General features: G+C 41.8%; 1 protein-coding gene across 4 annotated transcripts; it reads right to left on the reverse strand.

Annotated features, from left to right (window-relative positions):
• Positions 1 to 1,690: 1,690 nt before the first annotated feature.
• Positions 1,691 to 24,503, reverse strand: PPP4R3B (protein phosphatase 4 regulatory subunit 3B). 4 transcript variants are annotated; one of them, XM_084284193.1, is made up of 16 exons: positions 24,138 to 24,503; positions 23,270 to 23,325; positions 16,825 to 16,923; positions 14,710 to 15,330; positions 11,990 to 12,067; positions 11,093 to 11,209; positions 9,990 to 10,106; positions 9,459 to 9,590; positions 8,572 to 8,674; positions 7,420 to 7,461; positions 6,609 to 6,767; positions 5,755 to 5,924; positions 4,491 to 4,630; positions 3,841 to 4,004; positions 3,203 to 3,405; positions 1,691 to 2,467 (listed from the first exon to the last, which is right to left on the reverse strand). In XM_084284193.1, the coding sequence occupies exons 1-16, from the start codon at positions 24,277 to 24,279 to the stop codon at positions 2,372 to 2,374; spliced, it is 2,439 nt and encodes an 812-aa protein (XP_084140319.1). In that variant the 5' UTR covers positions 24,280 to 24,503; the 3' UTR covers positions 1,691 to 2,371. The 4 variants fall into 4 exon arrangements, with proteins under 4 accessions (XP_084140319.1, XP_084140320.1, XP_084140318.1 ...); XM_084284194.1 differs by having other exon boundaries at positions 3,203 to 3,327; positions 3,841 to 4,025; XM_084284192.1 differs by having other exon boundaries at positions 3,841 to 4,025.
• Between the last annotated feature and the right edge of the window lie 1,612 nt (positions 24,504 to 26,115).

Here is a 26,115-nt window from a genome sequence, read left to right on the forward strand (position 1 = left end):
CGTTTTTCATTTTTGAGGAAAAAGACTCCTGTTGGTCTGAATTTATTATTTTTTTTTTAAGCGCCTGACAGTACTCTGGGAAAGAGCTGGAGTGGTGGGGAACATAGAGCAAGAACTAACATGCTTCCATCAGACCCTCAGAGAAGTTGCCTTGGGTAGCTGTTAAATGAAAAAAAATCAGGACAGCTTGGGTCCACAGACAAGATGACAATTTTTCAGCCTCAGGTTAGTCAAGGCACATACTGTGCAACTCTGCTGTCTGAGTAGCACATATAGTACTGGAGGAAATTAATCGTCTTTACTGATGGAGAGAAAAAATCGTCAAGAAGAAAACAATGATGATCGTTAGCAGGAGAACAAGCACATGCCCGTGACACTGCAGCTACACTTCACCATTAATTACTCAGATCTTCTGCAGTTGGAGCAGACCAGGCACTTCATCATGGGTGAGCAGTGAGGAGTCCCACGCCTGGTTGCCTGGAGCCCACAGGAGGCAACAGCGTCATCCCCAGGTCCACACGCACAAACCACCGGCTGTCAAGAGTGCTTGGGTCTAGCTTACGGGTCAGTAGAAGCACACACTGCCTTGGGGATTTCATCTGGTGGTGTAGAGTTCCTTTTCAAACTGCACAGTAACTAATTTTAAAGAATATTCTAAAATGGCCACATTTAAAATTCTGAGTTAACTTACCATGTACAACAAACCAAACAACAGCAATGGTTATGGAATTACAGGGTCACATTTTAATTCCTGAATTTTACAGTTCAGCATTAATATCACCACATGTATACAAATGGTGTAAAACAAGTACAGTGGTATTTTTAATACAAAATAAACTTCTGTTTTATGGAAAAACTATACTTCATATCTACACAGACAGCCCATCTTTTTCCAAACAATAGCTAAAATTAAAATTAACTACAAAATCTCCAAAACAGAGAAACTGCTTCAGTTTAAACTATTCCAGGAGAAATGGACCCATAACACATTACAAGAGTGATCTATGTGGTGGATTGCAGCTGTTTTCATATTTTTTTTAAAAACATTTCTGACATCAATTGTTGGGAAATTTCCTCTTAATTTTTTCATGATCTTAGATCACATATGGGCAAACTAACATTAAAATATTTACAGTTCACTTCCTGCTCTTGAAAATAAAACCTGGACTGTTTGCCTCTATCAACTTACCTATTTTTCTTGCAGTTTGTTTACCTACGTGGAATGTGCTTTTATTTTTAAAAAAGCAGCTTTCATCTTGCACCCAGATTTAGGTGCTGCTTGTTGATTCTGCCTCAACAACTGGTGTCCTGCTAGTAATAATTTCATCTTGGTCCAAAATGAGTTTGATGTTAAACACCACTAAATTCATCACTATTAAAAACCTGTTAGTGTTCCTTATTACCACCTCAATTATGCGATTTAAACTTGCAAACAGGAAAATCCCTTGCTGCTTTGAGAAGAGACAGCTCATTTTAACAAAGCGGAAAGTGATTCAAATTCGGCACAACAAGAAGCCGACAGCTATTCGAGTGTGCCGTGTAAAGCACCAGTGTGACACAAGCAGTTCCTGGAGATACTTTGGAAGCAGTCATTCCGTGGCATAGATATTACTGGATATCTAATTGAAAAAACAAGCAAAACCATCCATTTTGAATCCAGCTTCCATTTTCTCCTCTTTAAAAATACAAATTAAAACTTACTTTTTTTTTTTTAAACTGTTTTAAACAACTCAACATGCACTATAACTGCAGTGTCCCTCCCTCCTACCATGAGAAATTCAATTTGTAATAAATGGTCCCAAAATCTGGATTGTTCTTATGCAAATACAGTTAGTTTTCCCTTATTTTTTTATTTATTTTTTTATTTTTTTTTAAAAGAGGCATTGCTAAAAGAACACAACTGACAGCACCATTACAAAATTAAGATTACTGGGTTCAAAATTTAAGCTTGAATTCTTTTTCTTAGTTCTGCTTAACACTGGGGAAACCCTGCAATATTTAAAAAGAAGTTTACCTTACCTTTCCCTCCCCATGCCCTCCCAACACCTGAGACTTTCCTTGCTGAGAAGCCATCATCCAGGTTCTGTGAATACTAACCCACTTTTTTTTTTAGTTTTTATTTTTATTTTTTATTGACAGCCTGAATGGCAGCCTCCTTATTTACTAGAAAGATATTAAGTTCCTCAGAAGCCTTGCGTTTACAGAACTAACCCTTTCTAGCTCATATACTGAGTTTCTTTTGCTACTCCTTGTGTTATCTTACATACTCATGGGAGAAAGCTTTCTGAATCAGATTCGTTTTAGCTCTTAAAACAGTTGCAGCATTTGAAACCCCATAATAAAAGTTTTTATTCCAAAGTTTTGGTTTCTTTTATGAACCCAGACGAGGTCTTTTCCTTGGAGATGTCTCTTCCTCTTCATCATCATCTTCATCATCAGGATAGTCCACTAGACCAACTAGACTTCCCTGCCAATTTAAAAAAAGAAAATCTTATATTGAAAAAAATACCCAGGAAGGCATAATTTTTAGTATATAACCCCCAATGAGCTTGTCCAGGACACACAAGCCTGCAGGTCAAGTCTGTCTTAGGACAGCACTCAAATCTGCAGTTACTTGTTTTCAGAACTTTTCATAACCAACAAATAATTTCCATCTCTACTACTAGTGTTATTTTTAAGTCAGTGACTACATATTTTAATCCCGAGGGTTAAAAAAAAAAAGTATGGAGCTTCCTTGTTCCTCTGCATCCTGGCCTCAAAATTATTTCAAATCAATTTAAGCTCCCAGCTGGACTGCCACAAAGTCTAAAGCATACACGTGCATTTTCCTGGTCAGTCTTTCTTACCAAGTCCCTGACAAGGTGCTCCACTAACACAGTTTAGGAAAAAAGCCCAAGCGTATCTCACACAAGCAACTGGACAGTTAAAAGTAAGTTGAGGAAGGAGAGCAGCTGAGTTATGCAGAAGATGAAAGATCGAACGGTGCCCATCAGGTTACCAGCAGGTCTCCTTTCCTAATAGTTCTTTAAGCCTTCCCCCACATGAGTAAGGGTTTAACTACACAGGGCTTCGGCTGAACACACGTCAATGAGGCCCTACCCAGAGGCTAACGCTATCCGTACTGCATTGCGGCCCGTAAGATTTCATTATTACTGCTCTGCTCCCCGAAGCTGGGACAGCTGCTTTGTATAAGTTCTCCCACCTTCGTGGCTGTCACGGCTGTGGTCAGGGTTGCGTTCTTTGAAGAGGAGCCATTGGAGCTTGCTGGTGATGTCTGAGCTGCCACAGATTTGCTGTTTGTACTGTTTGCACCATTGGCTGCGCTGGCTGAGTGGGAAAAAGTGAACTTGAAACCCCCAGCTGAAGTCCTTTTGGGAAGATTCTCTTTGTCTTCACTCTCTTTAGCTGAGGGACAAACATTTTCATGCTTCAGTATCAGCTGTATGCCACAAAGCACAATCCACAGAGCATCACACGGGGCAAAAGCAGCCTCTTTTAAATTTCAACTTAAATGAAAGCTCACTCACTGCCCTCATTCAAAGCACAACAGCATTCCAAATGAGAATGGCACAACTGCTTTGGACATGGGGACAACACCATGCAGTACACACAATTTTGTAGAGATTTGGCTTTGGATACCATTTCAAATTGCCCTAGACATGTACCTAGTTAACTCATTTTAATCCTAGCCTGGCTTACAAAGACAGGTTGGGAATTTGCTACTAGAACACTCTTAGTCCTGCTTATAGTGCAGAACACGAGCAACTGGTTTGTTTACGACACTTCACTGATCTGGCATACAGCACACCCAGAGATGACAAGCTGAAGTTACGTAAATACCTTTTTTAGTTTCCATAAACTTTTCATAGCTATCTGGAAAATCATCCTCAGGTTTTGACTTTTCAACTGGTGGTACGACAGCTTCACCTTCTTCCTCTTCATCTTCATTGAACCACATTTCTTCATCCTCCTCTAAGGCTCTTGCATCTCTGCGAAATCTATTGCTACGCAATATAGATGGAACACTGTAAGAGACACACGACAAGTGATGCAAGTTTCGTGTGCTGCTTCAGAATCAGACAGGATCAGAAATGGCTTCGGTGCTTTAAAGTAAATTCAACAGTTTGGGAAGGCAGCCTAGCTGCCCCTTGTTCTGTCAACGTGAGCTTCACCAAAACCCCAGCTGACAAGAAGGGGGACTGAATCCTAACTCTGAATGAAGAAGATTCTGCTCTTCATAAGCTGAAAGTTTTCCAACTAACATTTCATGTATTCACAAACTGAACTGTGCTAGCTAAAGTAAGCCAATGATGGAAGCCAGATGCAGGTTTATTCTAGTTGACATTTTCATTGTTAATAAAAAAAATAAAATAAAATACAAAAAACCCACGGCCTTCTGCTTTTTTTGCCCTCTAGGAAAGATTAAAAAAGCAGTAAGGTGATACTACATAACGTTGGAGAAGGCTCAGAATACATAAAATGCTTAGTACCTGTTTAGTTTCTGGTTTTGCCGGTCTTTTTCTTGCTCATATTTTGTCTTCAATCCCTTGAATGTCTGAACGTATTCAATAGATTCAAGTGCATTATAAAAGTTTTCAACTATATGTGCAATAAGTGACTTAATATCTTCCTGTGTAAGAAGAAAATAGTATTTAAGTCTCATATATTAACCTGCAGAAGTTCAGAAAGCTTTAGAGTTGATCAAAGAGTAACTAATTATCCAGAACTAAGACATTATTGTAAAGAACAAAAGTGAAATCTGATTTTTCATAAATAAAGCTGAAGTCTAGAACTATATGGCTAGAATTTCTCATAAACAACCAATATTTTTACTACTGTACCAATCCTACGTATTTCATTAAACCATGATGTTTGTTATCTTTACGGTCTAGGCCTTAAGAAAAAATTAGTTGAACCATGCCCAGCTCTCCCCACAAGTTTTAGTTCTCTTTCTAGCGATCAGTAGCTGCACCAGCACACATGGAAACAAGGCACTTTTTGGTCCCCTAAAAGTCTCACCATATCAGGCAAATCCGATAAACATTAGTTCATATCACAAGGGTATAAGTCATCTGAAAACACAATGCATTTTCCTTTTTGCTGGAAATGATAGCAGCTACAATACCCTAGGACTAAAAAGTGCTCTTCATATTCAGAGACCACAAAGATTCCCTGAGAAGACTCCCACACACCAATGTATTTGCCCCAAGTAACTTAGGAGTTGTTGTAAGTCCCCATTTTCTACCCCAGCAATACCAGAAACTGAGTGCTCCTGTTTGTCCTCTCCACGTATACACCATTCCCAACAACGCCGACAGTGAAGAGCTACTGATTCAGAGCTGACACATGTAAGATTTTCAAGGACAACGATCACTAATTTATAGTCAAATTGTGTATTACCAGATCTGAGACTAGATTTACTCGCATATAACATGCTTCACTTAATTCTTCACTTCGAAGTTTGGTCCGAGACAACCCAGTCAGCCACTTCAGAGAATTTCACCCCCAGGATACTGTCTTACACAGACATACACACACAGAGGGCCTCTATGTGCTCTTGGAGGGGATGATCAAGTAAACCAAACAAGCAGCAGCTTACTGGCTCTCTTCTACTTGAATATCTATCTCTGGGATTGTTAGTTTGTGATTTTAATTATTAGCACACTATTTCACATGAAAGGCTTTGTTTTGTTTTTCTACCTGTGATGACACACACACACACACATGTAAAAGCAGAAGCAGCTGCTAACGTACCACTCTGATGAATTCAAACAGTTCGATCACAGCAGAATTGAGCAGATTGTACCTAGTTCCATTATCCAACAGAGCATTTATAACTGGTTCGAACAGATTTCCCTTGGTGATATAACGGTTATAAAATTCATCTTTTAGGCCTATTATCCTCCTCATAAAGCGAAGAGCACCTACACAAAGAAAGAAAAGAAAAAAAAACAAATAATTTAATAATTACATATCAGGACTCCAGTCTACTGCTCTTGGAAAGAGCTGAAAAAACACACACAGAAATGCTACAAAGAGAAAGAAGTGCCCACAGAACAAAGAGCACTGCAAAGTGCTTTGTCCAAAGTTCTAAATAAACATTTGCAGATAGTTAACTTTTTTTTTCCTGAATTCTTTGACATTTCTGTGCACGTGAATCTGATCAGGGCCCATTAAGTTTTGGAAGTATAGCAGCAATAAGTTTTAGCACACATGAAGTTAAATTATAAGTACATTCCTGTGCTTCTGTATCTGCTTTCCAGAACCAGCCACTCTTCCTTAAATACCATGGATCACAAAGTCCATTCACATTCTACAAGAAGCACTACATTTATGAAGCTTTTAGAGATGATCACAAATGATCCCCCCACTACCACATCAAGAGATGCAACCACCTTCCACCAGAAGCTGCACTGGTCCACATGAACAGACACCTGCCAACTTTTTTCCTTTTTTTTTTTTTTTTTTCCCCAAACTTACTAAGCAGCTAGTCTGCAATAGGAAATTAACACTAATTATGAACTTAGGTATACACTTGTATTTGTTACACGTTCCATGCAGTACATAAAACACCTTGAGGAAAGAGGTAATGACAATTCCATACTCACACAAGGCCAGAAATGTATGTTTTGAATTCATCAAGACCAGTACTCTTCTTAGCAAATCTTTGTTCATAATGTAATTCTTGATGTGATACGTATGATGTTCCACACAGAAAGTAAGCAGCTCCAAAATTAAGGCAAGTAGTTGTGCCGTTTGATAATTATCTACGAGAAAAAGTCAGGCATTAAGACACACTAAAGAAGGGGGAGAAAAAAGTGCTGTCAGAACAAATCACCACCACCTTCAGTTGCTGTTATGGTTCCTGACGTTTCAGCATCACACTGAAGTGCTTTAGCAAGCAGGACACTGCATCAGAACAAAACAAATACTAATTCAGCTTTGTTTTTTTTTTTTTTTTTTCCAGCCATAAAAATCACCCTGAAATGGCAGTAGGGCTTCTTCCATCAGCCAGTTCCTAGTTACAGGTGCCCAGAGTAGCAGTGCACAGTAGCACTGTTAGTCTTTTCATAATGCTCTTAAAGAACCCTGAACAGAAAAATCAAAACCATAAAAGTTCAGCTATAACTACTTAGCACATACTCTACTAAGAGTGATTTTTCAGAAGTAAGGTAGACTGGGACAAACAACAACAAGAAAACAACCACAAACCAAACACAACAATCACTAAATTTACTTAGAAGGAGATGAAAACGTTCTTTTAGCTTCCTGCTATCTCAAATGAAACCGAAAGCCACCTATTGCAATAAAAACTTAAAAACCAAAAACAAACAATATGGACATGCCTTGTTTTCTATGATGCTATCTTTTTATTTAAAAGAAAAAAGATTCCAAAATTCAAGTTCAATTAAAACTTACCAGGACAAATTGTATTACTCTTAGTGGACCCAACTACTGCATCTGATGAACAGAAAATAAAAGCACTGTAAATATTTAACAGATAGGGACAGGTAAATGATTGTACCAAACTTTTCAAACTTTTAATCAACTCAAAACTTTCTATAAGGGAAACTTTCATAAGGGAAATATAAATACAGCAAAAATTATAGCCAGCTGACATTTCATTCAACTTATGTTACAAACTTTTAAATGCAACTATGTGAGAATACATAACCTAGTACTTCAGAATTATTCCTACATAGCTAAAAGAAAACGCCTAATTTTTTCAGTGAATACTACCCAGTACTACAGATATTCTTCAAGTTTTATTTTCATTTAATACACTTTTTTCTACTTAACGTTGTGAAAACATGGATAAGATGAAATCAAACGCTTCAATACACATTTGCAAAACCGTTCCTTTCATCCCTTGAAAGAGTACTTAAAAAAAAAGCAGCCTGACTCAGAGGCTGTCGTGATACTACATTTGTTTGTAAAGCATTAAACTAGTGAGTGTTAATTATGTGCCACTTCCTTTACAGTTGCCAAGCTAAAGAGAAGAAAAAAGGTAAAGGAGTTCCACATTGTATTTAATTGAAGAGACTTCTTTCTGCATTTCTACACTATTGCCAAGTGAAAACTAGTCTTTGGGATGGATCACCTGAGCTGCTGATGACTACTGAGTAACGTCACAGCATTTTTACAAACTTCTTTTCTAAAAAACAGCTGGGAACTACAGACACTCTGTTGTGCAACAACTATTTTCTTAAACCTTACTGGGAAAAGTGTTTTACGATTAATGATATAACTATATATCATTATTATATTTTTTATATATACATATAGTTATATGATGATGATATATATGATATATATCATCATATATATGATGATAATATATCTGATAATGATATATATATATTCATCATCAAATAATGTTTTAGAAAGCACAGCACAGAGGCGTTCTCATTCAAAACCGCAATACAGGGCAAGACTGCTCACAGAACCCCTACAACAGAAGGAACAATGGATTTCAGGACACGTATTCCCAGCTTGCATCACAGCTGTTACCAGTGCTGCAGGTTCAAAATATTACAAGATTTTTAAACAAATAAACAAAAAAAACATTACCTTTTTCACATTTATCTTCTGATGTATTAGCCAGAAGTGGTGCGGTAAGAACATGCATACAATGGTTGTAGAAGAAATTGAGAAATTCACTTTTTTCTGTTTTCTAAAACAAACATAACTTTATTAAATACTGGCATTTGTATACAGCCTCTTAAATAAGAAAGGGTGGTAATATAGAAGACATCCTACAGATAATTCTGACTCCCTATGGGCTGCCTGCACCTTTCTGATTGGACTGCAACATTATCCTCACTCAAAATATATTTCTTCATTTTGGGAAGAGATCTGAGACACCAAACCAACTTAAATAGCACCAAAAACCCACCATGGACGCAAAACATCCTGAGAAGACAGAAGTGACTCAAAGTGCTACACGTTCTTAAAGGCAGTAATTTTACCATAGTCACCTTCACCACTTTACACCAAAACACCTGTCATCTTGTCCTTTTCCCTACATTGCATGTAATACACACCTATCAATATGCAAGCAGGATTCCAATGTGCTTTCTTGTGATTTGGCTCAACACTGACCCCCCGGCCTCTCTTCTCCCAGTATTTATCATTCAAGCTACCAGGAGTTATGACTGAACTAGTATTGTTTCACCAAAGAACGGGACTGCTTGTGTTAATAAATACTTGCACAATGCCACATACCTTTTGTTATCAAAAAAACCTTTTGTTATCAAAAAAAACTTTTGTTATCAAAAGTTAATGGAAGTTTATTTTCAGCTTGTTAAATTTCAGTATCAGACCACACATGACAGTGTCAAAATACTTTTTTTTTTTTTTTTTTTTTTAAAATCCTCTGACCAAAACAACAGTAAGAAAATCACGCTTTCTATTTTGCTGAGACAGTAAAGTGCCTTTACCCCTTTGTATTTTCTTACATTAGCTGTGGCCAACATATTCTCTGGATCTATCAAAGTACGCAAGAGCCCCATTAACTGCACGGCTCCCCCAAGCTCCGGATCAGTATCGCAGATCATCTGCTCAATGACCACGTTGATGAGGAGGATATCCTGGAAAAAAAAATTATACACAGAGTTTCAGCAGTGGAATGACTTCCCTAGATTCTATATTAGGGTGCTTTGTTTACTATTTAAAAGCAAAAATAAAAAACACTGAAATGGGAAAACTGGAAGAGCTGCATTTAAACACTGGAGTTCTGTCAGGCACCACCCACCACACAAACGTCTCTGCTAGGCAGAGCTACAATTTTATTACTGTACATACATGGGACAACAACATGCTCAGAAATTTTTATATCTCAAGTCTGATTCTCCTTATGTTTCTACCATCTACATTTTTGGATTAACTACATACAAAACGCTGAAGAATTTTTTTTTTTTTGTCATCGTTTTGTCTTAAAACTAATATATTCAAGCACATTCAACAAACTCTAACACACTTTTACTTACGTCGTCACTCTGTTGGGCCTCTTGCATTACAAATTCTCGGACCATAGATGGACTAAATTCTACCAGATAAGAAAATATATCTGTAGCAGCAGATCTAACTTGCAAGTCATCCATCCCCTAGTAAAAATGAGATCAATTTATTGCAGAACCATTTCAAACAGAGTTGCAAAAAGTCAGGGAGTTACAAGTTTTGAGAACATTTTATTACAAAAAAAATCTACAAGAGATGCAGTAAACAGTGACAGGAGAAAGACAAAACAGTAAAATGCTTTAAAGGATAAAAATAACGGGGAAAAAGACTGCAAGGATTTCTGTCAACTTGATGAACCAACTACGCCAATTAATTTGTCTGAGTGAGAGAAATTTTTGTACAGCAAGAATTATTAATTTTCTTTAAGGTATGTAACTTTTTCCTTCTGGTTAAGTGCACAGTTTCTAAGCCTAGAAAACCGATGTAACAGGTAACACTGGGACTTGTCTAGGCCTGGAAAAGAACCATGAGACTAGTTTGTCTAATCAATTAACATTTATATTATTTTATATTTACATAACAGTCAGTGTCCCTTGGTAACCTCACACATTGTTACTCTAGAATATTAAAAAACCACCACAACAGAATATACAGTTTCTGAACAGCAGCAGCGATAATTTGCAATGGTCAAGCAGCAATAGCTGCTTCAACAAAAGGAGAGAAAAAGCCAGGTTTTCACACTGCTGATGGTGATAGATTAAATTGCTTTATACCACTGACAATGAGATTAGGATTGGACAGGAACAAGTAACAGCCCAAGGTTATCTAAAAACACTATTTTAGCACTGCTCCAATAACAACAAAAAACAAATTCCAACATGAAGAATCCTTCCAAATTTTACCCCTGTTATCAAGAGGGCTTCAAAGTAAATGCAAAGTAAAAATAGTAAGAGTGATAAAGTTGAGCAACTTCAGAAAATCGGAGATCTTTCGGATTCAGGACGTTACTATAAGCTAAAGCTTTCAGAGGAACAACGTCCCATTAAAGTCACAGAAAGGTGTTTAGCACATCTGAAAATGTGGCTAAATGGCTTCTGTTTTTGCCTCTTACTAAAATGTCATTTTCACTTACCATTACAATTTCAAGAGCTGGAAGGATTCCCAACTTTGCCAAAGTTTTAAAAAACGCGTCTCTGTTCTGAGGCTGTAATGTCTGAGAAAACGCGCAGAACTCCTTGAAGAAGTTAACCTATAACAAAGGGAAAAAAACAACACAGGCATTTGATTCAGAACACTCCAGAACACAAGTCAGAAATACCTATGATTTGTATCAGTCTGTGCACCAGTGAGTATATGCCTTCCCGTAAAACAGACTCATCTAGCCCTCTCCCCTCCAACGTGCAACAGCAGTTGGGCAACGTTAAGGGTAGAAGTAAAAGGCAGTTAAAAACAGATGAAAAAATCCATTAAGAGGCTGTGATGGACCTCAGAGAAACACAGTCATTTTGTAGCTATTTTATCCCACCTAACATAGGAAAAATTTACATTTCTGTCTGGCTTGCCTTTTGTTTGAAAGAACAAAGATGTTTTCTGACAGCACACACTCTAGATTTTTATAAGGCAACTTAAGCTGATAACCATATTCAGAGATAAATAATGTTTGTAAAACATACACCAAGGGACTGTTGTTAACTCTCAGTCACAGGACTGAAAGGCCTTGTTGAGTGAGTAAGATACAGTGGGAAAACAAGCACCAATTGGATACAGAACATTAAAGAGTACTTAGAAGAAAGTACGTTTTCAAGCCTAGGACTCGAGCTTAGCACTAGCACTTTCTCAATAGTAAAATAAATTACTTAGAACAAATAAATGAGAGTTTTACCTCACAAGAAATATTGTCCTAGGGAGCACAAAGACTACGCTGCATTAGAAATGACTCTAGCGTTAGGGAAATACCTCAGTGACTGCAGAACCAACAGAACACCTTCAACATGAAGCGCTCAGCCACCTACTGAGTGCACCAACTCACCAATTCACATCGTTTGTCATCATCTGTAGCTTCATCTGTTAGTTGTGCAAAAACTTCAGACAGAAATTTTTCATCTTCCTGTGTAACAAAAGGAAAGTGACTTAGACAGCACATCTTACACATTAAAACTCGTTTTGACAGGCTCTGACACTGTATCAAGTCAGACTGAAGTTAACTGTCTGCTTACTTTGTAGAACCAAAAATGTGCACTAGTAGATTGGGTAGAAAAGCTTTTTTTTTTTTTTTTTTTTTTTTTTAAATAAACACAGTCACCTGCATTTTATCACTGAAAAGGAAGTTGCAGCACCCGTTTGAGAGCTGTTTCCAACACAGTCTCAGCACCCGCTCCGTACGGCAGGGGCAGCATTACTGGGTCCGGTCCCAGAGAACCTCTGGCACTTGTCCTCCACCTGATGGCTCGCATGCCTACGGCTCTGCCCTATGACCCGCAGGCTCACTGCGTGGTTTTCACTCACATCCAGGCATCACAACACCATAACCCCATCCATCTGATCCGGGCTCCCTCACCACGGCTTAACACCCGAGAGGGGCACAAAACCCAGGGTGAAGAGCATTGCCTCCCAGCAGCTCAGGCATGTCCTGCTCTGCACACCGCTTCCCTGCACACCCATGGAGGAGCGCTGGCATTCCTTCACGTCAAAGTGCCCATCACCTGTCGAACATGGTGCAAATCTCAGAGCCAACAGCAGCATCGTGCTACTACACCACAGAGCTGGGCAGCTCTGCAGAGATTCACTGAAGAAGCACGAAGGGACGCAGCAGTGGTGATAGCCATCCATGCTACGCTGCATGCTTCAGACAGCAGTTACTTCTATACTTTGCTTCTGCTGTTACTAAATTCAATGCATTTTATTAAGCTGAAGTACAGAATTATTATTATTATTATTATTATTATTATTATTATTATTATTATTATTATTATTATTGTTATTATTTACATTCACCTGAATGTCGGCCAAAAGGTCACTTTTTTTTCCTGAGAATTTTAAGATGTGAGGAAAAAAAGTGCTTTACAAGCACAGGGTACCTGAACCAGCATCCGACAACGCAACTTACACAGACCTAACGGTTTATTTTTAGCCTTACTGATTTTAACAGCTAAGTTAAGTCTGTTAAAAAAAAAAATCCTATCACAACAAGAGCCCAGAAACTCCCCACCACAGACTACTTGGCAACAAACAGATCTCTGGCTTGTCTAGAGCTGCAGCCCGGCGCAGCCCTGATGTCCTAAGGCACAGAGTGGATCTAGGTTTGTTTTCTGGGCTTGCTGCGTTTTCCACACGCCTGCCCTTCCTCCTCAGCAGTGCTGGGTCTGCTGCTCCATGTCACATCCAAAGGGCTTCACTGCAGTACCGAACAGCTCAGTACTCCTACAAACTGCACTTCCTAGGGAGCTTTACCGATGTATTTAGGGTAATAAGACCTCTAATTTGTCCACCAAGCCCAAAGGGGCTTTAGGATTCTCGTGCCGCAACAAAAGCTGATTTACACCAGCAGACTGGGAAAGCGGTCCCGAACCTGATGCCCACACTCCAATGTAATTTTCCCCATGCACAGTAGCCAGCAACTTCTCTTCCATGTGTGCTTTCTTTGTCAGAAATCCGAGGCAGGTCAACTGATTTAGCTGTCAGTACTACTTGTAAATCAGCACGCTCGTCTCAGTCACAGTCTCAGACCAGACGCACCCACATGCCACACGCTCGTCTCAACTATGGCAAGGCCGGCAGCGACCGAGCAGCGAAGAACTGACAGAACTTCAGAGCCTGCTCCAGCGAGTACTACAGGTGAGAGTCACAGAGCCTCTGCTCTCTGCTAAGGTGCAAGTAGGCACGCAGTACAGTAAAACTTTGGTGGAAAACAAAGAACTTTACAGAGTTTTAAAGAAAATATCTCAGTGGAAGTCATTCATTTTGCTAGCAGGATTTACTTTCTAGTTTCTTCCTGCTACTCAACCGAAGTAAAAAAGAAGCCCCAGAGTTTACCCATGTAGTTTTCTTTTTTTCCCCTCCAGTCCTCTGCTGCAGTCTTATAACAATACTGCTTCTCCACTGCCTATATCTTTCCACAGTATTAATACTCTCTTCTTCACAAGAAAACAGGCATGTTTGTGAAGTTCTGTTTCACACACACATGCCATTTCCCCGAGTACACGGACCAGAAACAGAATGAAAACATTTTGGTAGCCATTAGTTTGCACAACAAAATATGAAGCGACAACAGCCCAAACGTCAGCTAATGCAGCACAGGGCTCACACCAGGACTCTTCCCGCAGCCTAGCTTCTTCGTGACAGTCGGCTACTTTTAAACCTGCTTCAGACTGGGAACCCTTCAGCGAGCTTTTAGAAGCTCACTGATACAGGAACATTCTGGTTACCTATCATTACTTTGGGTTATCAGTATGAAGAGAAAATGAATTCAATTTAATTCATTAACTACTTTATACTACAACATGAACATTTGAAATTAGTACAGTAAGATAATTGCTTACAATCCATTAAAAAATCTGTAAATAAACTCACCTGAAATCTATCTTTAAAAATCAAAAATAAAATGCAAGTTTCAGAAATAAAGGAAAGCACAATGCAAATCACAGTGTGCGTGATTACTTTAGACAGTGTTACAGAGCCATAATCAATTTAAAAACTACACCTAGATGCATCTATACATAATCCATCTATACCATATTAAAAAACACTTACCTGCAACATACTGACAATCTCAACTTTGTTGAAGAAAATAAAGGAAGTAAGGGTAGAAAGAAAATTCTCTTCAAAAACAGATGGTGTCGGCAAGATGATGTCCTGAATATACTGTACCCTGTAAGTCTGGTGGATTTTTTGCCTGAGTTCAGAGTCTGTTATAGGAATAACCTCCTTAAATTTTGCTGTTTTGGTCAAGAACTCCCTGTGCCGTTTTGGCTGAGCCAAAGAAGGATCATACTCAAGGCATCCAACAACATCCATAATACACTCATCAGAAAACATCACCTCAAACAGAGTTGCTTTATTGAGGAACAAAATTCCTCTAATAATTTCATACAAATGATGCAAGCCTTCTGTGTTCTCTAAATTCTCGCAGACTTGGAAAAGCTGCAATAGTTTTTTAATGTAGCCTTCATTCTCCAAGGCCAGCGCTAGCTTTTCTCTACGGATGGGTGAGGAGAGAACAGAGGTAACTAGGTCAGCAATCTCTTCAAGTTTGTTGAGTTCACAAGAAGGAAGGTCGATCAAAGGACTAGTTTCAGGCATTTCTTCTATGTGTTCCTCTTCGGACTCGATAAGGTCCTGTGTGACTTCCACTGAAGGATCCTTACCCTGAACCTAAGAACAGAGCATGCACAGTTACTGTCTCATCCCAATACATATGCAAGAGTAAATCAAGTCGATAACACATATATAAATCCTTCCATACCTTCAGTTGCCTGGAAAATACCTAACCATGAAGAGAAGGAGTAAGTTTGCTGCTTGTGAATCCTACAGAAGTCACTACCATTACCTTGATAGGTATTTCTCAAAAGGTGAAAAAAAAACAAAAACAAAACGCAAACCACCAAAACCTAATGACATCTGTGAAATAAAGTAGTCTGAAGCACTTTGAAGATGAAGAACACAAAACATACTAGGAAAAGAAAAGATAGGCATAACAAAACCTTCTTCCAGGGTCTCAAACAGAAGGGTATGAAGACTTCAAGTCACTATAAGAGCCCACAGGTGTGCTACTGCTACACGAACCGTAACAAAAGGCCCAAGAACAAAAGGCATGAAAGGGTCATGCCCCAACTGAACAGGGGAAAAGGGATGCAATCATCTCATCTCCTGCTCTGCAGCACTTTCCTTCTGCTCTGTATGCCCCTCTCATCTCCTCAGCCTTCTCGTGCACCCTATACTTTTTATGCCTTTCACTGATCCAACCCTAAGATTCATAAATTCCCACTGGACCTCCCTCACCAAGGCTCACCTGCTCAGACAGCAGTCTTGAAGCCCTAGGAGTTTTGAAATTCAGTGCAAGAGACTAAGGCGAATGGTTTGCGCTGTCTGACCACAGAGACCTCCCTCTCAGACAGGTGATCAGCTCAACCCCACGTGGGACCAGTGTAAAACCTGGACTATTTATTAGACACATGTACTTGCCATTACTAGCATCGGGTCCTTTCAACAATGGTATCTGAGAACTGGCTGAGAAGACTTATAGCCTAACGAATGCTAAGTTTACGAATGCATCTAAATTGCCTAGTTTGTTCAAAGCAAACTGCTAGAAAACCTGAGTTCCAAGTACCTCTAGTTACAGCTTTGCACTTTTTTTTTTTTGTTTTTTTTTTTTTACACAGTTACGATATGTCCTGACATGAAAGCCGGGGTTTCTTCTTTTAAGTACACATTGGTACAATTCCACTGACTCATTAATTCCAGAGCTGAAAGTGTAAGATCTATACTCTGTTTCATAATAACGAAGATTGAAATATCTGTAAGACATGGATAATAAGACTCAGGTCACGATGAAAAAAATGACTGAGATTTTGAGCTGTGACAGCAATGCCACTCTCACAGAGCAGGATCTGGCTCCTTGTGTGCTACAACAGATTGTTAGTTCCACACTCCAACTAGTTAGCTCCTCGCAGATTGGGAGAAGGACAATTAAAATCTGGCACTCCACAAAAAAAAAAAAAAAAAAGAGAAGAAAAAGAAAAGCACAGAAAATAGTGATGAACATATGCTTATTTTCCAAATAGATTTTAAAATAACAAACCATATATGTGAAGCCACAGAAAACACAAAATCATTTGGAAGAAACCGAGTATTAAAATATAACCGTACCTGGCAGATTTTCTCCCAAATTTCATCACAGCCAGCTTTTTCTTGAAAACTCAGTGCTAAATCATAATTTTCTGCTTCTGACCAAACAATCAAGGTGTCCTGTACAACACACAAAAAAAAAAAAAAAAAAATTTGTTTGAGACAGGTTAGATCTACACATCTGTAGACCACATTTGTATTCCATTAAGTCATGCCTAAAGAATAAATGATAATTACACTTGTCAAAAGAAGACTATAAGCTACTGAAATATTAAGTTACCTGTTCTGCTGTAAGGGCCATTTCTTTTTTGCTTTACGAACGTTCTCTTACATATAATCCATCTATGTATTTTTTCCATACCAGAAACATCTATAATGGCATTTTTCTGCAACCTAATTCCAAGCTGAGGCTCTTGGTTGTGCATGTGAACGCACACATCACAGGAAATTAAGAAAACTTGCAATATAAAAAGTTAAGTTTTCTCATATTTAAGAAGCTGAAAACCAAAGTAAAAGATTAGTGTTTCTTCCTCAGAAAGGGTTTAATACAGCTGTAACAACGTGAGAAGCAAAGCCTCACTTATTACAAACACGTGTCTTTTTCCTGAATTCAAAGACATACACCATGGATTATATAAAACTTGTAAGATACTACTAAAGCTACAAACATCCTGCCAACAGGTATTTTCACTTGAGCAAATTTTCTTTCCCTCCATTCTTTTTGCCTCTATTAATTCAATTTGTACACTTGCACAATACATCTAGGAATTTGTTGGAATTTCTGAACAGACTTTTTTTTTTTAAATCAAATATTATTAGGTCACTTGCTGCTCCAAGTTATGCATTTCCTTTCAGCAGATATCTAACAAAATATTATATGACTTATTTCACTATGACACTACTACTATAGAATCTCTTATTCTGAAATACACGTTAACTACCTCATTCAGGTTTGAATACGTCCTAGACAAGGGGATGCAAACACACACTGAATAATGGCACTTGCACAGAAAAACTGTGTGAATGCAACTTAACTGGCTGGCAGTGAACTGCAGTATATCTATTTTTTCTTTCATTTTAACCCCTTCCTTTAAAAGGAAGCGTCCGCCCTTGGTGGAAAGCCCTGAGCTCACTGCCCTGTGACCTTAACGCTGCTTAACGATTTGTTTCTTTCTGCAACTTACACTTTTGTGCTCCTGCCACAAACATTAATAGGTTAATATTAATAGTCTGCCTGCTCTTGGGCTCTGATTCTCATGTGCAAGTGGCACAGCTTCATACAGCTGACATTGTTTTGCTTACAGCTGTCCAGCCTCATCTCTGGCTCACAGACAGCTGAACCTGTGGTTACGGCGTGCAATGCTGGAGCGAGCAGTTGAGTTGGCCTTCAAGGAAAAAACAACTGAAAACTGCAGGGACTGAAAAGCCTGATGGGCTCCCTGGCCTCGTTCAGAATGAACTGGCGCAGAAAGCAGATATGAGGAGAGCAGGCCCTCAAGTGCTCACTCCGTATTGCCGAAGGCACTTTTTATTTTGCAAAGCCTGAAAATCAAAACACACAAGTTTTCGCTACTGTATTTTATATAATGTTATTAAGTATTTTGATGTAGGGTTTTTGAAGAAAGCTTTGTATCATTTCCATTCAAGTCCAGGTATGTTGAGCGATGCCAGTTTGTTACCACTGGAAGACACTCTACAACATAACAGGAACTCAAGTCAACAGCTTAAAACAGAATGCCCAAATGATTTAAAGATGCTATAAATTAGCAGCATCAACTTGCCTTTCACAAAGCACCCTCTCTAAAGAATGCTCATCTACAGGTTAATCCAAAAATCAGAATTCTTAAGTACAATTTTATGGCAGTTAGTCATTTCAGTTTTTCTATTTTTGTATCTGAAAACATTCTATAAAATTATGGATGCCTTAACACTCAGAAAATGGATATGCCTCCAGGTAAGCTAAAAACCAGAGGCATCTCGACAACCAAAGACATATACATGAAGAAGTCCTGTTTATAGCCCAGAATCATTCTGCTAACAGGCCTGCTGCAGGAACTCAGATGACTGCGTGCATCCATAGAGACTGCACTTCAAATTTTTAGTGACAATTCTCGGGTTACTGAGTAGTACTTGTTACAATCTGTACTGCCCACACGAGCAGAAGTTATGTAAGTTTCTCCAAAAATATTTCAGAAGGACTTCTGAAATATAAACTGTCTGAAGTGTCTCCAGTGAACAGGCACAGAGGAACTGCACGGAACATCCAGGATCCTTCCTGCTCCCTTTCAAGCACTTCCGCTCGCTCTTACCAAGCAAAGATGATTAAATAGGCAGCATCTTATTAAAAGGTAGTTTCATTAGAAAATAATTATCTGACACCAATATATTTAGTCAGCCATGCGCTTCCTGCGTGTCCCAAGACGACTCAAGATCAGACAGATATCCTCCAGACCTAGCTCCTTCCCAAGACTGCCATTTCGGCCCGCTTAGATCAGCGACAGCAGCGTGCCTTCATTCCCTCACACAAGACAAGACAAAACAAAATAAAGATTAATTCAGAACAATTTGAGCTTTAAGAGGGCAGTTCTAACCCCTCCTTCATTGTCAGTACTGGTTTGTACAATGCCTGCTGCTCCCTCTCCTGGTTTGAGCACCAGCCCCTCATCCCCCTCCTATGCCAGCATAGGTGTGCTGTGCAGGGAACCAGAGCGAGGACAAGAGACAAACAGAAATTAAGCCAGCAAGAAGCTGTGTTCCAGTGGGATCAGTTCCTACATCTAACCTGCTGCATGGCTACGTGAAGACTCATGCTGGCACGATGGAGTGAAGCAGCCCCCCGGGTAACTGCTCTGGCTGGCGATAGCAGCACCCCTGGAAGTCTGTAAAATCCCAGCCTCGAGTAACTCCACTGATTTTGCCTGAAGCAAATTGCTCTCTTGTTGCTTGAATGATGGCAACTGTGTTTCAAGAGCACAGGTACACATTCTTCATCTCAGATCTGAAAACAGATAGAGCGCACCTGAAGGAGAGTTAACATCAGAAGGCAGTGTTCCTGATGAGAGTTTCTGTAGCTTTTTACCAGTCTTAAACCCATGCAACTGGGAATTACCACCCTTGTTACAAAGCTGGAGGAACAAAGCACACCAGTGGATTCATCTGACTTCCACTGAGGCACCCGTACATGCTCCTCTGCCCACACGCTGGGGAACAGCAACATCAAGGAGAGGGCGGAACAAGAGGCGGGTGTGGTAACACCCTGAAAGCGCTCCTGCTGCAGCCTCCAGAAGGTACCTTGGCAGCCACGGCGTGCTCAGCAGAGCCATGCAGTTCTCAAAGCCCATGCTCAAAATCCAGGGAGCTGCTAAAGCTCTTACACTCCTTGGTGTCTCTTTGCATACGCAGCATCAGGAATTCTTTCAGGCTGAGCAGCAGGGCACCCACGTCCAAGTCCTCTTCCTATTGCATGCCTAACACTGACAACGCTGAATTCCGCACAAAAGCCAGAGAGCCCACAAACACGATCCAAGAAGGCAGTATGTGCAGTTAATCAATCATTGTAGTACTACTTAGTGCAAATACTGGGAATCATGAACTGATGCACAGCAACTAAATATTGGATATATGTCCTGGTTTCAGTTAGGACAGAGTTAATTTTCTTCTTACTAGCTGGTAGGGTGCTATGTTTTGGCTTAGGATGAGAAGAGTGCTGATAACATGCTGATGTGTTAATTGTTGCAGAGCAGTGCTTACACCAAGCCAAGGACGTTTCAGCTCCTCACTCTGTCCTGCCAGCGGGCAGGCTGGGGGTGCAGCAAGAGCTGGGAGGGGACAGACCCAGGACAGCTGACCCCAACTGGCCAAAGGGGTATTCCACACATCTGGGGTCGTGCTGAGCAATAGATGGGGGTGGCCGGCCAGGGGGAGGAGGGCCAGACTGCTCAGGGTTAGGCTGGGCATCGGTCAGCGGGTGGTGAGCAATTGCATTGTGCATCACTTGTTTGTGCACATTATAAGCAGTAGCACTATTATCATCATTATTGTTATTATTATTACTGTTATTATTATTTTTCTGTCTTAATAAACTGTCTTTATCTCAACTCACAGGCTTCACTTTCCCATTTCTCTCCCCCATCCCAGAGAGGGAGGGGGAAGGGTGAACGAACGGCTGTGGTGTTTAGCTTCCAGCCAGGTTAAACCACAGCAGTCCTTTTGGTGAGTCCTTGGTGTAAGCACTGCTCTGCAACAATTAAAACATCAGCACGTTATCAGCACTCTTCTCATCCCAAGCCAAAACATAGCACCCTACCAGCTACGAGGAAGAAAATTAACTCTGTCCTAACTGAAACCAGGACAGTATTTTTCCACAGAATGATGGTATGCAAATCCAAACTTCAGTGGCAGCTATTCCGTGAGTCAATTCAAGTTATCTTTGAAGAGACAAAATACGTAGGCAGGGCGTGTTTCCTTTTTGTCAAGCTGCACCATGCTGTGGCTTTCCCCAAACCCAAGAAGATCAGCACCTTAATAAAAATCTGCACCTACGCTCCGAGAAGTCACTCAGCTACAAAAGCACCTGTCCTGGACAGATGAGCACAGCCTCCAAGCCTGCAGGCTACCTACCGCACAGCAGACTTCAACACTTGACTAGGGACACAGAGACCACCTCTGTTCTTCTCTGGTTAACCAGAATATTTTGCCTAATTCTTTACACCATTTTAAATAACATCTTCTCTGAGGCACCCAGGTGCAAGTACTACAATCTGAGCCAAGGCTGAAGTTTCACAAACTGCAGCACAGGACTGCTACACAAAGTTTTGATCTTTGCTACTCCGCAGCACATTACATTCAAAGACAAAGCACTGTCAACTAAAAGCTGTACGAGCTCAGAAACCAGACAGAGCTAGAACCTGTCTCTGGAAACCATCCATCATTATTCCTCTTAAAAACAATGCAAAACATCTCCAGAAGAGTGAGAAGTGAAGCAAAGATTCAGCCACAAGGACACAAAGCGTTAGGATTGGTAATAAAAGACAACCCAAACAAACTTCAGCCTAAGATAAGGCTTTTGGAACTACAACCTAGAAAGTCTTTCCCACAACAACAACAAAACAACTTAATCAAGCCACTTGAAACTGCTCAGTTAAATCAAGAAGGTTTTCAGGTAAGCAGTTGTACGAAGTTTCCGAGTATAAGCTGCAAAAGGAAGCAATTCTAACTTTGCATCAGCACAGTCCGTGCTTGTATTTTGTTCCGCAGTAGCTTCCTCTACTAAACAGGAAGCAGTTCAAGGCTCTCGCCCTTCAGAACCCTGCACAGCTCCCACAAAGGCCGTCCTCTCCTTCCTCAGCGGCCCACCCAAGAGAAGCCTACAACCACCACCTGACCAAATACACCAGTATCTACTGAGTAAGAAATGGAAACCACAGAACACAGCCTTCTGAAAAGCTAGGCCCACGACTGACTCACTCCAGCCAACCTGTGCTCAAGAGCTACACGCGTCTCTTTCCCCCAGTTCTCATGACATAGCTTATCACCTTTCTTTCAAAAAAAAAAAAAAAAAAATCCAAACCAAAACCCTTATTGATTTCTCTCTTCATCATTTAGGAAGAAAAAAAAACAAACAGTTGTCTAGTGCTGAAACACTTCTGGATACCATAATGATGAAGAGCAGTATGAAACACTGAACAAAAGAAATAGAGAATCTACTGCAGAACAAAGGAAGAGGCAGGGAAAAAAAAACATGTAATAAACCACAAGAACAATGAAGGCAGACACCAGAAATGAATGCAGAAGGGAAAAGCAATAAAAGCAAGAGATTTAGTAAACTAAGTTTTGTAGTGCATTAAGCAAAGATGACCTATTAATGTAGCTCCCAACTGTTTTCCTTCTTTGTTCTGCAGAAGCCTTACCCCCAGGAAAGGCAACTGTGCAATTAAGCCCCACCATGGCTAGTCACTTTGCTTAGGAGAACAGAAGGTTCCAGGGCTTAAAACAAAAACTAAACAACAATAAGGGAAGTCCCACAAAAACAAATTCCTTCGTATTACTTACAGAGGAGAAAACTCAGGAAGTAAATACAACAGAACAACAGAGCTGGCTGAAATTTTGCCTTCCTGACGCATCAATTATTTCATGCGAGCAGCTTTTGTCTCCCACTCAAGGCCATATATGTTTCTAACTAATTTTCATATATATATGTATATATGATTAAGACGAACATGTAGGTTTCTGGAATACAAATCAGTGCAGCACCACAGGCTTCTAAGCAAGTTTTTCACCTCGATGAAAAAACAACATTAACAGCTGCATGTCTCGCTGCTTAGCCCTTTTTCCAGAAAGCAGTGTAGTCTTAAGCTGGAGAAACCTACGGATCTACAGTGGAGAAACCTACAGTCACTTGGAACATAAGACAACTCCTCAGCATCAGTAATCAGAAAAAGAAGTAAGGCCTAGTAATGATACTTGCCTGCTGCTTTTGATACGCCGTATTTGGATTTATCTTCGATTCTAGCAGTAGCGAACCTGAAAGAGTTATGAAGATATTTACTGAGTTTAACCAGACAAACATTTCCATGGCTCTTAGAGCAGCCGCCCGCGCGCCAGCCAACATGTGCTCAGCCTAATCCGTATCTTCCAGAAAGTCCTGGAGAACGATCTTCTCTAAACATAACTCCCGACAAACAAGCCAGGTAAAACAAAACCCAACAAAAACACCCACGTGAAGGCGCTTTCCTCTGCTACTTGAGACCAAAATTCTCTGCAGCACAGTTTTCTCCTCATGAAGCCCAGTGTGACAATTTACTGCTTTAAAGGCCACTGGACGAATCCGTACCAATGTGCAGCAGGTAGCATGCTGCACAGCCTCCAGATGTATTTGCCCACACAAGCCACGCGGGCCATTTGCTTTTATTTCCTTCAACTGCCCTTCAGAAGCGAATCACCCAGATAGCACGAACCCAGAGCCCTGACTCTGTGTATGCGAGCAGTGTATGTATCCTGGCAACAGCTCCCGAGCCGTTTATACCAGTCGGAGGTGGTTTATTTCGCACATTAGCACCTGTCGGCTGACCGAGCGGCAGGCGGGCACCGCGCAAAAGAAGAGAGCCTTGAGGTGACTCCAGAGAGCAACGGGCCATAATGGCACAGCACCTGGTGTGCCTCGGAACGCGATCGGCAAATTTCTCAGAAAAACAACACCAAGCCACAGGCGGAAAGCCACCGCCGCCGCCGCGATGTTCCTGCGGTGGCAAGGCGAGGAAAGGGGCGCAAGCACCCCGCGGCCCGGCCCGGCTGCACCCCCGGCCGGGGCTGCTCCGCGGGCGCGGGGCTCTCACCGTCCGCCTCGGCGCGCACCAGCAGCGACATCCCCTTGAGGCGCTCCACGTAGGTGGAGGAGACGTGCCCGGTGCCCCTGTCGTCCCATTGCCGGTCCTCGTTGAGGGTGTACACCTTCACCCGCCGCCGGGTGTCCGACATGGTGCGGGCCCGGGCCCGGCCCGCGGGGAGGGGGGCGACGGGCGAGGGCGCAGGGGCGCGGGGCTCGGGCTCCGCGGGCGCTCAGGGGCTCCGCGGGGCCTCCCCGTTGCCGCTGCCCATGGCCGCCCGCCGGCGAGAGGGCGACGCCGCGCCCCGGCTCGGGCCCCGCTGGCGCCGCTCCGGCAGCTACCGCCGCGCCGCCGCCATCTTGTCGGGCGCCTCCCGCCGCCTTTCTCTTCCTCCCCGCCCGGCCACGGGCTCCCCTCGCAGGGGCTACGGCGGCCGGCAGGAGCCGCGGGGCCGCCGCGGGACGGCGGCAGGGGGCGGGCGGCGGGCGGCGGGGCGGGGCCGGCGCCGTGAGGGGAGCGGGGGCAGCGCGGCTCCCGCCGGGCGCTCTGGGGGCGCCTCCTCCTCGCAGCCCGCCCCGGCAGCTGGAGCAGCGCGGGGCCCCCCTCACACGCAGCGTGCGCCCAGCCGGGGCTCCTGGTGCCTGCCCGCAGCCCCCGAGGGGCACGGTCCCGTAGCCGTGTACCGCAGCTGAGGCAAACCCCGCACCCCTGTACCAGCTGTAAAGCTCCGTTCTCGTATTACAGCCAGCTCCCCCTTTCCTCTGTCCCAAATCATAATAATAATGGAATGTAAAGCTTCCTTTCTGCCCACCGCAGCCAGAAGTAAGAGCAGCGAGCACCTGCTGCTCTGCCAGGGGAGCGAGGGCTGTGCGTGAGGCCCGGGAGCTGCAGCACTTACACGGGGAAGCCGGAGCACGCAGAAAGCCAGCAGCGTGAAGGGACCGCGGGGAGAAGCTCCGAAGCGTCCCACAACATCGGCCATGCTCCGAAGGGAAGGGAGAGGGCAGAGCGAGTGCTCCCCAGGCCAGGGTGTGTCTCGTTCCCAGACAAAGCGAGGCTCTTTTTGCTCTTGCCTAATTGCAAAAGCAGTCACACCAGTATAGCTCTTACTGAAAAGACTGGCATTTCTCTGGTTTAAGTTCAACCTTGTTCCAAATAAAGAGAAAAAGCAGTTTACTGAAGAATACGCCACCATACGTAGCCATGTACTACCGTTCCATATATCAGAAAAACCTTCACTGGGCAGACAAGACAATATTGAGAATACTTACATCTACACAATGATTAAGTCTTGGGTTTGTAACAGGCCTCTAAGATTTACCACCTTTCGACACCCAATATTTGACAGCCACCAATCCTTTCTCAGGGCAGCCTTCAGTCAGCCGAACAGCCAAGAAGTGCAGCATTACTCCACCTGCGAGGGAGTGCACCTGAGCACTGGCTCGCCTGCTTATTTACTCCGTGAGAAGAACCCTTACCAGTGTCCTGGGGAACTAGGGTTCAACCCCAGTCAAACCTGTATTTTTGTCTTTAACAGCGGCCACTGAAGACACAATCATTATCTTTTGCAAAAGATAACAAGATACACCTCTGAGAACAATCACATACGCTTATCTCGAACATACTTTCCATGTGCATCATATAATTATGGATAACTAAGTCAGTAACTGTACAAAAAAAAAGGCCATGTTACCTTTGTAGTTTCACCAGCCATGGTTTGAGGATCACAACAAGCAGATAGGGTCCCAGCTACATTCTTAGTGGTCTTTTCTATATTACATGGTTTGATCCTCTCAAGGTATTACACAAGGACTATTTCTGCACCAGTGAAAGTCCAATAAGAAGAAGAGAAGCACGTGAAAACAAAAAACACAACAGCCACTGCATACTGCCGCTTCAGGACATCTGCCGCTCTTAAACACCAGCCTTCTTCTGCAAGATCTCTATGCATACTCTAATTCTTCAAACAAGTGTGTAAACGTGTGAC

Source organism: Netta rufina, assembly GCF_964035555.1.
Source record: "Netta rufina genome assembly, chromosome: 3".
NCBI lineage: Eukaryota > Metazoa > Chordata > Aves > Anseriformes > Anatidae > Netta > Netta rufina.